Here is a 15,701-nt window from a genome sequence, read left to right as displayed (position 1 = left end):
ACTACCTTGTAAGACTTTGATACTACCTTGGGTTTCAGAATGGTAGTGTTCTTGCTTGCTTAGCAGGCAGACAATTTAAATTCATTGTGCAGTGTCCTCATTTTCTGAGTGGGCAGAGTCCTAAGGTCATTTCAATTGTTGAAGTCTTGGCTATTCTGCTTATGGCCCAGCTAACACGTGCAGCTCTGGGGCAGCTAAAAACTTATTCCAGTTCTTCTGCAGTTTTCAACTTACTAAGATCCTCCTCCACACTCTGGCTTGGAGAGCTTATTTTCCAGGCCCTGTGGCTATAGAGCTAGGGCTCAGTCAGAGTTCAAGCCGCTTGTGGTATTGCCTCATTCATCCATTATCAGGGATAACCTTGAGTGAAGGGGAGAGAGAAAAGAAAGTGATGAAAAGTATAGGAATGTTTCAAACAATCACATGTATTCTGCATGCCTCAGGCCCTCTGTCTCTGATTCTTTTATTATTGTTTTAGTGCTGGGGTTTGAGTCCAGAGCCTTTTGTAAGAAAAGCACCTACTCTACCAGTGAGCTACCCTCATCCCAGTTCTAGTGCTTTGTAAAATTGAAAATTGTATTGAGATAATAGTAGATTCCCATGCAGTGGTTTTATTTTTCACATTTTAATTAACATATGTTAGCTGTACAAGTGGGACTTTATTATAGATGTAATGTATTTCAACATCATTCGCCCTTGATTCTCTTTTCTTCTCTCCCATTGTCCCTCATACAGCCCCACAATTACAAACATGTTCTATATATGTATCTGTGTGCATATGTATATATATATGTGTGTGTGTATGTGTATATCTATGTATATACAGATCTTTTAGGTCTAAATTCTGCATATGAGAGAAAACGTTGCTTTTATACTTCTGAACTTGACTTACTTCACTTAACATGATGATTACCAGTTTCATTTTTCTGAAGGTGACTAATTTTATTCTTAATTATGGCTGAATAATTCTCATATATATATGTATATATATACATATATATATATATATATATATATATATATATATATATATATATGTATTGGCTATTGTGACCAAGGCAGCAACAAACATGGGCATGGTTCTATATAAAAAAAAACAAACAAACACTATGTCTGTGTATGAAGGTGTCATAATGAAACCTACTGAGAGTTGTTAATAGGATATGGGGAAAGAAAGTGTAATACAGAGGGTTAATCTAATTAAAGTACAATATGTGTGTGAAATAATATGGTAGAACTCCTTTGTACAATTGATATTGTACACTAAAAATAGGAAATGAAGGACAGGAATTTAAAACAGGTCTTGTTTAGTGGTAGTACCAGCGGGAGGGAGGGTCAAAAGAGATGTGCTCAAAGTCCTTATGTACTATTTAAAATGTCTTAAGGAGTATAAGTGTTCAGTGGCTCACATATAATCCTACCTACTGAGGAGGATGAGATTTGAAGATGACAGTTCATAGCCAACCCAGGCAGGAAAGTATGTGTGATTCTTATGTCCAATTAACCACTAAAATGCCAGAAATAGAGCTCAACTGGTAGAGCAGTAGCTAGCGTTGAACAAAAAAAGCTCAGGGGCAAACATCAGGGTCTGAGTTTAAGCCTGCACATACACTCTCTCTCTTCTCACTCTATCTCTCCCTCCCTCTCTCCCTCTCTCCCTCTCTCTCTCCCTCCTCCCTCTCTATCTTTCTGTCCTTCTCCCTCTCTCTCCCTCCCTCTCTCCCCTCCACCTCTCTCCACACACACACACACACACACACACACACACACACACACACACACACACACACACACACACACACACACACAAAATGTGCAAGTTTTGACTTCCTTCTTTAATCTGCCAGCTGCTATTTAGGTTTCAGTCCTTAAGTGGTGGAATCCACGAATCCACCTCAGCCTGCCCAGGTGCCTTTATCTTCTAGTTGGTAGAAACATCCCATCACTGGAGCCCAGCATCAAAGCCAGGCTACAGGCTACAGGTCTCTCAAACCTGGGAAAGCCCTGTAGGAGGGGCACATGAAGCAGCCTAAGTCTTGAGTCTTCCTTGTTCTTGCTGATTAATTAATGGTGGTTAATTCTGAGGGAAATCTGCAATCCCCGAAACATGGAGGTCCATTCTCCCACCCCTCCAGATAACAGGCACCGAAGCCGGCCATACCTAGCTGAACTGGGACCTGCCTTGTGGGTTTACACAACAGGCTCCCAGAACCAGGCCTGAGTCAACTACTTCAGGTCAAAACCACTAACTTGCAAAGCCCATTGGAAACTATTGTATCCTCCAACCACCTTCATTCAGGACCCTACTTAGTCCCTTCACCCCTGCCCTCAACCCTCCATGCCTCTGTCTCCTGGCTCTCAGGTCACCAGGCATCCCTCTTCAGCTCTCCATTGAAGTTGATCTGGTTGGTTGGGATTGTTTTCTACTCTTTCTTTACTCTAATACCCTGTCACTCAGTTTCCTAACAACTGCTACTTTTTATTTTCCTCTTGGCAGATTTGTATGGGGCTGTTTCCAGCCCTAATGCAGAAATGTATGAAATGAAGATTGGCCCCATCCTCTTCCAGGTGGCCTCTGGTGACATCACCAAAGAAGAGGTAGATGTGATAGTAAATTCAACCTCAAATACGTTTGACCATAAAAAAGGTATTTCTTTTATAAATTTTTTTACTGTTATTATAAAGGTGATGTACAGAGTGGTTACAGTTATATAAGTTAGGTAAAGAGTATATATATATATATATATATATATATATATATATATATATATATATATATATATACACACATATATATGTCTCAGAGTATATATATATATGGATATATATCTCAGAGTATATATATGCATATTATATATATATATATATATATATATATATCAAGCAATGTCACCCTTTCCCTTGCTTTCTCCCAGTTTTTCCCTCTTATCACCACCTACAAGTAATATAGTTCATTTTCAACATAGTATTTAGTGAGTACCACTGCCATATTTTTTTGTCCTTTGTCCTCTATTTCTGTGTCTCCCATCCAAAGACAGATAAATGAACAAACCAGAGACAAAGAAAAAAATTCTCATTTCCATTTCCTGGATTGCATTTTGATAAATATTAGTTTATATGGTCAGATGCATCCAGGTGTTACACCTCTTTCTTCCTCCCCCAAGAGTATCCTTCTTTGGTCTCACTGAGTGAGAATGCCTAGAATCCTGTATATTTTATCATGTTCCAGTGTATTTGATTTGTTTGTTTGTTTGTTGTGGGGCTTGTACTCTGGGCCTGGGCACTGTCCCTCAGCTCTTCAGCTCAAGGCTAGCACTCTGCCACTTGAGCCACAGCACCACTTCCAGTTTTCTGGTGGTTTATTGGAGATAAGAGTCTCTTGGACATTCCTGCCCAAGCTGGCTTTGAACTGTGATCCTCAGATCTTAGTCTCCTGAGTAGCTAGGATTACAGGCATGAGCCACTGGTACTCAGCCCAGTTTTTTTAGATCTAGCTTCTTCATATGAGGTTGGCTTACCTCATTTAACATGATTTGTTCTAAATCCATCCATTTCCCTGCAAATGACATGATATTATTCTTTTTTTGGGGAGGGGGGATCAGTAGTTCTGCAGCTCAAGACTGCAGCCCCGTTTTTTTTTTCTTTTTATTGTAAAGATACTATACAGAGGGTTACAGTTACATGAGTAAAGTAATGAGTACTCTTCCTATTGAGCATTGTTACCCCCTCCATTGTTTTCCCCCTACCATCCCTTCCCTCCCTACCTTCCCCGAGGTTCTTTTTTTTTTTTTTAATTGTGATTGATTACATAATTTCCCGAATTTCACAGTATTGTGGAATAATGATGCTCATTTAAAGTCACAAGTTCATTCTAACTTTCCTGGAACAAATTGTCTATCACAGTCTAACATATAACGGTGTACACAAATACACCATACATGTGATCAGCAGCATGGTGATATTTAGTAGTGGTTCGACCAGATGAATGGGAGTTCTTTGTTTCTTAAGTCCTGTTAGTTTTGTCGTATCACCTAACATTTTGGATTTAGCAGACATGATATTATTCTAATGGCTGTGTAAAACTCCATTGTGTGTAGGTACCAATTTTTTTTTTGATCTAGTCATCTGCTGTAGGACATCTGGGCTGTTTCCATAACAAAAGAGGTATTTCATTTGCATGACTTAGACTAGTGCTGTAATTCACCTGGTAGATGCAATAGAGGAGTTTCCATAGCCAAACTGTACTTGATCACTTTGACTAGTTTACATTTATTAATTGGCTTATATTATTTTGGTAGTCAATTACAATTATAAAATTATTTTATAAATTTTTCTTTTTTAATCAGTAAGATTCAGTGCAGGACTATTTTGATGACAGACAATCTTTCAGATCCAAATATACTGCTAATTTCTTTTTGTGTTTGTTTCCATCTTGATTTTCTCATCCAGGGGTCTCCAAAGCCATTTTAGAAGGTGCAGGAAAAAGTGTGGAAATGGAATGCTCTCGCCTAGGTAAGATATTGGTAGTTGGGCCTAAATTCTAAGTGGAAAACTGTGGGAGGCCCTGAAGAGACAGAGGAGAATCTTGGGTTGGAGAAGACAACACAATAGTCTTAAATCATGTATTTTATTCAAGCTTTCCAATTAGTACTGTAAGTGAAAAGTGATCTTCCAATGAAAATGAGAAATTATACCACAATATTTCATCACAATAGTATTTTAGGAGTTTCCTATTCCCCAAACACTTCCTTATAGCAACAGATGGTTTTAACAAAGAGTGGACTCACCATCTAATTTCTTTTCAACTATTTGTGTGTTTGCCAGGTCAACAGGGCAAGCATGAGTATATAATTACTGAAGGTGGATCATTGAGGTGCAAGAATATTATCCATGTTGATGGTGCAAATAATGTCAAGAGATCGGTTTCCTGTGTATTGCAGGAGTGTGAAAAACGGAATTATTCATCCGTTTGCCTCCCAGCCATTGGGACAGGTTTGTAACCCAAGGAGTCCACTTTCCCATCAGTTTGGTTGTGAGGGAGCATGTGGCTGATGAACACTGAGGCCGAGTGAGTGCCTTGAGACAATGAACAACATGTGTGTATCCTTTAAGTTAAAGAGAGAAGTAGAGAAACAAAGGAACAACAACAGTAGACTACGTGTGCCTACCTTGACAGTTAATGATAATGTATGTTGTACATTATCATGTTCTGCTTGTTATGGCTCTTTTGAAGATACCAATAGCTTTTTTTTTCGGGGGGGTGGGGGTCCAGTCGTGGGGCCTGAACTCTGGGCCTGGGCGCTGTCCCTCAGCTCTTCAGCTCAAGGCTAGCACTCTGCCACTTGAGACACAGCGCCACTTCCGGCTTTTTTCTTTTTGCTTATGTGGTGCTGAGGAATCGAACCCAGGGCCTCGAGCATGCAAGGCAAGTGCTCTACCACTGAGCCACTGTGTAACTTCCACAACAGGAGAGGAGAAACATAGTGAGTTGGCCTCAGCTGAACAGGGCAGGTATGAAAGTCAGGAACAAAAGTTAAGTTTCAGAGTCGTGTGCTGAGATGCTGGCCTGTGGACATCTGGAATAAAAAATCCCCACTGCATCACAGACTTCAAAATCAGTTGCTAGTATTATTAGAAAATATAGGTGGGTAAGAGTTGGGAAGCAGGCATTTATTCTGTGAGAACTGGGATCTATATAATTTATTTCTAAGGGATTTAAAAAAAAATTTTCAGTTGGATCTTTTCTTTCTCATGTTTTTTTATTTATTTAAAATTTATTTGATTGAAAAGGTGATGAGCAGGGGGTCACACTTACATAAGTAAAGCGATAAGTATATTTTCTTTTAATCATTTTTACCTCATCCCTCTTTTTCTCTCACTTACCCCTCTCTATTCCCTCCCTCCGGCTTTTCTAGGAAATGCCAACCAAGACCCAGATAAGGTTGCTGAGGCCATAATGGATGCTGTTGAAGCATTTATCCAGAAAGGATTGGTCCAGTCCATGAAAAAAGTTAAAGTTGCTATCATTATGCCCCAAATACTGAATGTGTTTTATGCCAACATGAAAAAAAGAGAAGGGTCTCAGGCTTCTCCTCAGCCATCTTTGATGTCAAGAATTGTCTGTGAGTTGTTCATTTTATGAAATGTATATTCCTAATATTGTAGGGCATGGGAAATAGCTAATCTTCTTTCTCTCTTTAGCATTTTTAGGCTTTTCTAGGCCAGCTCCCAAAACACAGCATCCCTTGGTTTTGGAAAAGAAAACAGAAGTGACAACTTTCCGAGTATGTGGTAAAGATGCAAGCTCTGTGGACAACACTATCTCCTGGATGAAGAAGGTGATTGAAGAAGAGCAATGTCTCTACACCAGTGAAGATGAGTGTATCAAAGACTTTGGTGTAAAGGAAGTTCAGAAACTGAATGAGCTGCAGAGAAATTTAAATATCAACATTTCTCTGGACCAGACGAGACCTCTGGTCAAGATTTTGGGACTTAGCAGAGATGTGATGAAGGCTAGAGATGAAATTGAGGAAATGATCAAGAGCTTTAGATTGGCCAAAGAAAAGGAAAGCTATGCAGAGTCTATCAGTGAATTTATACAATGGCAATATGAGGACAATAGCACTTTTCATAATTTTGATAAGATAACAAATCTGCAATTGGAGCATGCAAGGAATGCAAAAGATAAGAATATTGTTGTCAAAATTAATAATCAGAACTACACAGTGAACTTGAGCACAGGCACTGGCACAGGTCCAAATGGACATAGCTTAATGGTTCAGCGCCTCACAAAAACTGAAGGTGAGTCCAACTTGTATACCTGTCAGCCACTACTTTACACCTATATTGGGCTTACCACTATTGTATAGAGATCAGATTTTACCATACATAAAATTCAAGTCACCTTAATGAAATCAACTAAAGAACACTGTCGTTAAGTTTAAATAACTCACATTATGGTCAGAAAAGCATAGCCTGGACATGGCTAATAGCCCAGAAAAGGGCCTTGTTAGTAGTACCATGGGAATTCCTTGCATTTGTTCCTAATCTACAGTTTAGAAGGTTCCCAGACAGTTCTGGGAATATATTGGCTGCTTCCATCAGAGGAGGTGATAGGTTTATAAGGAAAGTGTCCCCGAGTTTTTTGTTGGCTTGTTTTTAGAACACTGCTACAAAGGAATGGAAACAGAAAGGACAAACTTTTTCTTTTTTATTTTATTTTATTTTTATTTTTTATAATATATATTTTTTATTGTGAAAATACTGTACAGAGGGGTTACAATTACATGGGCATGATAGTGAGTGCATTTCTTAGCAAGCATTGTAGCCTCCTCCTTTGTTTCCCCTTTCCATGCCTTCCCAGCCTCCCCCCTCTCCCCCACCCAATCCCCCCCCACACACACACCAAAGTTGTAAAGTTCGTTTTCGACATGACAACTTGTACTTCTCATTGTTGCAACAGGTCCACCTGTATCCTTATTTAAACGACTTTTTTTTCCCCTTCCCCTCCACAAATTATACCGACATCAAATACAGTGAAAGCAGGAGTTATACTGTGGGGGAGGGACATACAAAGCAACAAAGAAATAATCTTATAAATGCGTTAGAAACAAATGCATGAAAGAAAAAAACATTTAAATACATATCTTAGGGTTCATTTTCCTAACATCACCTTATCTGACCTTTTCTGCTTGACTCATACATATACTAGATATTGCAAATAAGGAAAATCATGGGACCTATGTTTCTTTGGGCTTGGCTTACTTCACTTAATATAATTTTTTCCAAGTCTTTCCATTTCCTAACAAATGGGGCAATGTCATTCTTTCTGATGGAGGCATAGAATTCCATTGTGCATATATACCACATTTTTTTTATCCATTCATCTACAGAGGGGCATCTGGGTTGGTTCCATATCTTAGCTATGATATATAATGCTGCAATAAACCTAGTTGTGCTGGTAGCTTTAGTGTGGTCTTGTTTGTAAACATTTGGGTAAATGCCCAAAAGTGGGATTGCTGGGTCATAGGGGAGCTCTATGTGGAGTCTTTTGAGGAATCTCCATACTACTTTCCAAAGTGGTTGCACAAGTTTACACTCCCACCAACAATGAAGTAAGGTTTCCTTCTAGGACAGACTTTTTCAACAGTGTGGCCCTTTCTGCAGGTGTGATAAGTGAGACTCCTGATTCTGTTCCCCAAAGTCACCTCTGGCTTCCGTGGCAGGATACACACACTAAGAAACAAAATGGGGATATTGAGTGGGTGAGATCCTCAGGAAAAGAATTCCTGTCTTGAATAGACAACCATTCCTGACTTCTAAGCATATAAGTACCCCAACGAAAATTAGTAACTTGGCTTCCTATACCCTATATTTGTCTCATGGGCATACATGTGAATGAATTCTTCAGATTCTGATCAGCTGTAGGAAAATGGAGACTGATCTTCCTCAACAACATGTCACACACAAAATCTATCACCCATACACCTCTGAAGTATATTTTGAAGAAGAATGAGAAAATACAAGTTGTGTGCCCTTTGGTGGAGTTAGTGGTGAAGCATTCTGGGAAAAACTATAGCAAGTACTGAATGGATGGCAGACAAATAATATTTTGTTAAGTTATAACAGAGTAGAGGCTGAACAGAAGAGTTATATTCCACCCTTAATTTCCACCTCTTAGCATGATAAAAACTTATGACGAAGACACAGACTTTGCCTTTCTGAAATCCTGATTCCAGGGGTTGGTAGAACACCAGCCAATGAGGGAAAATGTCAGGTATCAAGTTCAAGTCTCATCTCGTACAAAGAAAAATGAAAAGTAATCTTGATTTAACACATCTGTGGGCATTTTTAGGGGTGGTGGTATTGAGCCTCGTGTATGCCAGGAAATCAATCAACCACTGAGCTAAGACCTTACTTCCTTTTTCTTTTTAAAAAAACAAACATTTCAGTCAATTCTGACATGGGTTGTCTGTGGTCCATACTTTGAAAACCATTCTCCTAGAAAGCTAAGGAACTTCTTGAACACAGAGAATTAGGAGTTTGTAACTCACGGACACAGATGGTATTCAATTTGCCAAAGAATACTAGAATTCTCAGGGGATTCTCAAACATCTGTTTTGCAGCTGAAATGCCTATTCACTGGAGCAACATGAAGCAGCAGCATTTGTGTGTGGTCCAGCTCAAACCTGGTGATCCAGAATACAACACTGTGGCAAACAAGTTTAATGAGAGCTGCTCAAACTTTGTCATAGAGAAGGTAAGGCTGCTGGTGGTGTAGAGTTTCCTGAATACATTTTCCTATGAATATATTTTCTTTCACTTCCTAGCATGCTTGTATCCAGAATTAGTACTTCAATGGTAATTGGGCTGTAATTTTAATTCTGCTTAAGTCACCATAATTACTGAGACATTAAGTTCTTCTGCTGAGTGCCAGTGGCTCATGTCTGCAATACTAGCTCCTCAGAAAGCTCAGATGTGAGTATCGTGGTTACAAGCTAGCATGGGCAGGAAAGTCTATGAAACTCTTATCTCCAATTAATTACCAAAAAACCTGAAGTGGTGTCCTGGCTTAAAGTAGCATTGATCAAAAAAGCTCAGGGACAGTGTCCAGGCCCTCAGTTCAAGCCCCATGGCACAACAACAAAAAAGTTCTGTCAGTTATTGCAATATGATGTTAGAATACTAAAGACACATCAGATATATCTTGTGAAACAAAGTAATAAAAATAAAAACATGGCTTCAAAGTTTGATTTGAATTTTTCTTGTAGTACTTAGGTTTGAATATGTGGCTTCACCATGCTCAGCATGCACTTTACTGCTGAGCTACATTCTGGGTCCTAAAATAATTATTTTGCATTGTTATTAAATTGTAAAACAATAAGAAACAATCTTATAACTTTTAAGCTTGAAAGACTAAATGAGAATGATTTTTAAACAGCTGGGAAGGTGGCTTAGTGGTAGAGCACTTGCCTTGCATGCTTGAGGCCCTGGGTTCGATTCCTCAGCACCACATAAGAAAAAAGCCGGAATGGTGCTGTGGCTCAAGTGGTAGAGCGCTAGCCTTGAGCTGAAGAGCTGAGGGACAGCGCCCAGGCCCAGAGTTCAGGCCCCAAGACCGGACCCCCCCCAAAAAAAGAGAATGATTTTTAAACATTAATAAAGAAAACATTAAGGGAGTTAAGTAAGCAAAATTTAAGTGGAAACAAGATGGAACTAGTTTGGAAAAATGGAATTTTGATGTCAAGAATAGCAGACAAAAGTTGTTGTAAGTCAGACCAGTAAAAAGTGTGATAATGTTCAGACTTTGAACTAGAGAGCAAATTAGCAAAATCAAATCTGAACAGCAATGACAGAAAGATTCAGCTGTGGGCAGGCAACAATATTATATCTTAGAGTTCTCCAGAATGCAAAAAAAAAAAAAAACCTAACAGCATGGCATCTTTGCTTTGTACCTTCCCATGAAGTACCCTAGCCTGTTTGACCTACCCACTTCTCCCAGGATATGCGTATGAAACTGCTACATTAGTTGATTAGAGGAGTTTGAAAACTGATCTGTAATCAGGGAACCAACCATGTTCTACCACAGCCCAGAAGGCCACTCCTCAACCAATAGGTGTGCTCAAAGCATGGCCACTACTCCTTTAGCCAGATCCCTCCCCATCAGGATTCATGCCCCACTCTTGCAGCTGAGGAGCAACTACATTCCCATTCATGACTATGCTTCTTGCCTGGACATTCCAGTGCTTCTCTCAAGATTAGAACATGGGTAGGTCAACTGCTATCCCAGAAGGACAGAGATAGCAAGAGACAGAGAGAGGTCATGAAAGAGAGGTGACAATGTCAGGAGCAAGTTCCTGGAGTGGAAGGAAGCAGAGATTATAGAGACAGGGTAAACAAAGTATATATAACAACTACTTCAGATCTTAGACACGTTTGCTCTCACATCGTGCATAAAAGATATTAAAAATTAAACCAACACTTGCTCCAATGCCTGTCTTTATGAAACACTGGATCTAAACACATATGTACATGCATGAAGCTCTTCTCTGCATTGGATTTGCTGTTGAATGTAATTTAAAAAAAAAAAGTAGTGAACATGTTTTGTTTCATATGCCTTGGCAAGTGTTTGTGGCCTTAGCAGAATATTTTTTGTATTAACTTGTAGATTGTAAGGATCCAGAATCCAGATCTCTGGAATAGCTACCAAGCAAAGAAAAGAGCCATGGATGACAAGAATGGCCACAAACAGAATGAGAGGCAGCTCTTCCATGGGACAGAAGCTGGCTCTGTGCCATATGTCAATACAAATGGTTTTAACCGCAGCTATGCTGGGAAGAATGGTAAGGAAGTGGGAATCTGGCTGCCCTGAATGACAGGACACCAAGCTGCCTGGGGACAGTAGGAATTCACTGTGTTCCCTTGTGCCAGGTGGCCAGTTTGAAGTCCAAGTTTCAGGGTTGGTCTCACTGTATTTCCTTCCAAAGGACCTGCCTCACCCTGTGACTTAGAAATTTTGAGTTTTAGTGGGGAGGATGGGAAGGGATGGGAAGGGGAAACAAAGGAGGAGGCTACAATGCTTGGTAAGAAATGTACTCATTATCTTGCCCATGTAATTGAAACCCCTCAGTACAGTTTTTTCACAATAAAAAAATAAAAAGAGGGGCTGGGAAGGTGGCTCAGTGGTAGAGCGCTTGCCTTGCATGCCTGAGGCCCTGGGTTCGATTCCTCAGCACCACATAAGCAAAAAGAAAAAAGCCGGAAGTGGCTCTGTGGCTCAAGTGGTAGAGTGCTAGCCTTGAGCTGAAGAGCTGAGGGACAGCGCCCAGGCCCAGAGTTCAGGCCCATGACCTGACCCCCCCACACACAAAAATAAATAAAAAATAAAAAGAAAGAAATTTTGAGTTTTAAAAGTTGTTCTTATAAAGGTGATATACAGAGGGGTTACAGTGTCATAAGTCAGGTAACAAGTACATTTCTTCTTGGACAATGTTACCCTTTCCCTTGCTCTCTCTCAGTTTTTGCCTTCCATCCCCCTTCCATTCACTTTCAACATAGTATCCAGTGAGTACCAGGGCTGCATTTGCTCATCCTTTGTCTCTCCATTTCTTAAAGTACACACTCTAAATATTTCACTGAATATTCTTCTTACATTATTTGACAAAGTGGGCCAACCATGTCAAATTGTATACTATGCTGGAATTCTTTTAAATGATTTGTTTTTCTCTTCACAGCTGTGAGCTACGGAAAGGGAACCTATTTTGCTGTCCATGCCAATTATTCTGCCAATGACAGGTACTCCAAACCAGATGCAAATGGGAAAAAGCACATGTATTTTGCACGTGTACTCACTGGAGACTATACAGTTGGATCTCAGACAAGCATTGTGCCTCCGCCCAAGGACCCTCATGCTCCTACTGAACTTTATGACACTGTTGTAGATAATGTTCACAATCCAAGTTTATATGTGGTATTTTATGACTACCAAGCATACCCAGAATACCTTATTACTTTCAGACGATAACATTTTTCTTCCTTCCCAAAAAATACTGTTCATAGTCACCTATCTGGTTATAAGATAAAGTTCAGTTGTTCTGTTTTTCTCTAACATCAAATCATTTTAAGTGAAGTAAGCTGGTCCTTTAAAGACAAATACGACATTTTTTTGCTCACTTGTGAAAGCTAAGGGAAAATTAAACAAAATACAAAGAAGGTCATGATAATAGGGAGAAGGGAAAGAGATGGGAGGGGAGGGGAGAAGGAATACATGAGGAAGGGGAACAAGAAACAGCCACAGAGGAGGTGGAATATAATCAAACAACACTCTATGTGTATATGGAAATAGCAGTAAGAAAACCTCTGCTTTGTACAATTTAATTCATGCCAATTTTTTAAAAAGGAAAATCATTATTGTCTGGTATATAATGAGATCATTAATACTAAAATTTATTTTTGTTCATGACTTCCAATCACTGACAGAATATAGACTTTAAGAAAGAAGTTTATATGTAAGATGAAGATAGAATTTATTTTAATTTAGGGAGATCACCAACTTACAGAACCAGAAAATATTTCCCCAATCTCTTCCACAAAGCAAAGCTTTTTAGGATGTACTTTCTGACTGATGAGAGGTAGAATATCAGCCAGCCTTGATTCCTGGTCCTTCCACTTCACAACCACAGATAATATTTGTGTAATAATTCATATCTGTACTTTAGGGTTGATCTTGATCAATCATATTGATTGATATATTATCTTCATGTTGACTTGGAATCACAAGGAGGAAGGACAGTTCCAGGAAGGTGCTCATGGTTGAGCTGAGAAAGACACAGATTGAACAGACATCACCTGTTCCTAATCAGTGACCTGCCCTCATCCCATAGAGTTAAAAGGTAACACCCATGTATACCACAGATTGTCTTCTCCAGGGCTTGGCTTGCTACATGAAACACAATGTGCAGGATGTTAAGTTGAAACCTATGGAAGGGAGAGAGAGGAAGCAGAATTGGTCAAAGAGGTCAAGCTGTAATGCAGGCCTCACAACAGCTTCAGAGAAATGCCATGGGTTGCTCAGCTCACAGGATTAAAAACCTGTAGGAACTGTATTATACTAGCAAGGATAGGTTAAGCCTCTATGCTTCCCTTCCATTGGCTGGGGCTGTCCTACGAAAGGTATGGCCTGGGCAAGATGGCTGTGAGCAAGTCTGAACAGGTTGAGCAAATCGCACTTCCAACAGCTAAGTCAAGACACCTTTCCATAAAGGGGACTCTGCATGGGACAGAGAGAGATTTATACTAGACAATACAAGTTTGCAGACAAACTGAACGGGAAGATGTTGATGAAGTAAACAAAGTTAAGTTCAATCCTAAAGTGCATACATATATTGAACAAATATTCACTGTTGTACAAATATTGGCTATTCGGTGGAAGAGTAACCAAGAACATGGACACGTCTATGCTGAAGGCTACTCCCACACAAGGCTCCTCTTCCCTCGATGGCGGGGTACTAGCTTTCTAAGGAGGAAAAAAACTTTCAGAGGGAACATGCAAAAGAAAGTAGAATTGAGAGAGGATGAGTACACTGTGGTGGGAGTGGGCTCAAGTGAATAATGCAAAAGAAAAACCCAGAAGATAAAGTGCTATAGAGACTGAAACTCAAAGCTTTCCATCAGAACCTTCTGTGGATTTTAATGCTTGCTATCAGACCCCCTGGAAGCTCCTGCCCAAGCACTCAGCAATAATTAACGTGTAATAATGAATAATGTCTTTGTAAGGCATCCAGAAATGGACACTGACAACTTACCTAAATAAAGATTTTTCTTTTGAAAGATGAAAATAAATCTGATCCTTTTTTTTCTTATCAACTGATGGTGTAAAGAAAAAGAAAACTAACTTCCCAGTTCTGGATCTCCAAATACTGAGGGATTGGAATTGCTGATCGCCCCCCTCCCAGGTGTTTGAGGGGTGAAACAGGAACCAGGCCTTGTAACAATCATGTTGTTAGCTGAGGGCTGGGATCTACCTGTTGTGTTTTCTGCGCTTGCCCTCCAGGGGCCCAGGGTGGTTTAGGGCAGATCACCAGCACCACCTGCCGGTAGAATATTGAAGGTGCTTCAACTCTATTATACCAAAAGTATAAAAGCTCAGGAAATGTCTTTGGCCTATACAGTAGTTGATTTTCTTCATCTTAAAATTCAGCTTCGTTGTGATTAAGACATGAAATGCAAGATCTAGAGGTGAAAGAACCTTTGACACTGGCAGGCTCTGACACCTCACCCTCCTACAGAATCCGTAGGGATAATTGCCCATTGCCATGTACAATGGACAGGCTGCTGTGTGCGCTCAATCTCTCTCTCTCCCTCTTCCTTTCCCTCTTCCTCTCCTTCTCTCTCTCCCTCTCCCATTCTCTCTCTCTCCTTCTTCCTCTCTCTTCCTCTCTCTCTCTCTCTCTGGCTTGCCCCTGATGATTTGGAACTGTCCTCTTTCGACATATGCCACCAAAGAAGGACTTCCACTTTCTCCTATCATCCTCTTGTCCTCCTACCAAAGTTTACTCATGCCAGAGACCTTCCTATCTTAAAGATATTTAATCCAGGAAACAAAAATAACATCATCTGATCCTGTGACACCTCCCCCCTCCCATCCCCAGCGGCTGCTAGCTCCCACTCTCCCCTGCACACAGCCCCTCCCCCACCCCCTCCCCCACCCCCACCCCCACCTCCATCCCCACCCCCACCCCAGCCAACTCTTCTGGGAACTGCCGGCTGTACTTGCTGACTCTGCTTCTTTCCCTCTTCCAGTCCTCAGGTCAGTGCCCTGGCTTTCTTTCCTCCTCTTCAGCCGATAGGGCTGCCAGGGCTCCAGCATGTCAACACACTCTGCTCCGACTGGAGATATCTAACACTGGAAGGAAGCATAAGGCCCCTCTGCCACCGGGAACACTCCCCACCTGGTGAATACACGCTTTTCAGTCTCTCTCTCTCTCCCCCACTCTGTCCGGCCTCCCTAGGATCCTGACAACTGTTATCCAGCCATTCACTCCCTCGTGTGTCCCATAGGTAATAGTGCAGTGAGACATCTTGAGTGTTTCCTTTGCTTCTGGCTCACAGTCTTCAGTACCAATTTAGACTCCATCATGTCCTCATCGTCCTCGGCCAGCACCCTGGTCCTCACTAGTCTCCCCTGGTCCAGGCCCTTGGGC

General features: G+C 40.6%; 1 protein-coding gene across 2 annotated transcripts in view; it reads left to right on the top strand.

Moving 5' to 3' along the window:
- The window catches only part of LOC138832299 (protein mono-ADP-ribosyltransferase PARP14-like), a 40,079-nt gene extending 25,750 nt beyond the window's left edge, over positions 1-14,329 (top strand). For both annotated transcript variants that reach the window (XM_070030076.1, XM_070030075.1), the window contains 8 exons: positions 2,498-2,647; positions 4,450-4,512; positions 4,825-4,992; positions 5,916-6,122; positions 6,202-6,801; positions 9,126-9,259; positions 11,168-11,342; positions 12,234-14,329. In XM_070030076.1, coding sequence (XP_069886177.1) covers positions 2,498-2,647; positions 4,450-4,512; positions 4,825-4,992; positions 5,916-6,122; positions 6,202-6,801; positions 9,126-9,259; positions 11,168-11,342; positions 12,234-12,523 — 1,787 coding nt within the window. In that variant the 3' untranslated portion in view covers positions 12,524-14,329. The remainder of the gene's footprint in view (positions 1-2,497; positions 2,648-4,449; positions 4,513-4,824; positions 4,993-5,915; positions 6,123-6,201; positions 6,802-9,125; positions 9,260-11,167; positions 11,343-12,233) is intronic.
- Positions 14,330-15,701: the final 1,372 nt, after the last annotated feature.

The sequence above is a fragment of the Dipodomys merriami genome, unplaced genomic scaffold, assembly GCF_024711535.1.
Source record: "Dipodomys merriami isolate MVZ:Mamm:240054 unplaced genomic scaffold, mDipMer1.0.p SCAF_2, whole genome shotgun sequence".
Classification (NCBI taxonomy): Eukaryota; Metazoa; Chordata; class Mammalia; order Rodentia; family Heteromyidae; genus Dipodomys; species Dipodomys merriami.
Note: the sequence above shows the minus strand (reverse complement) of the source record. Positions and strands in the feature narration are given on the sequence as shown.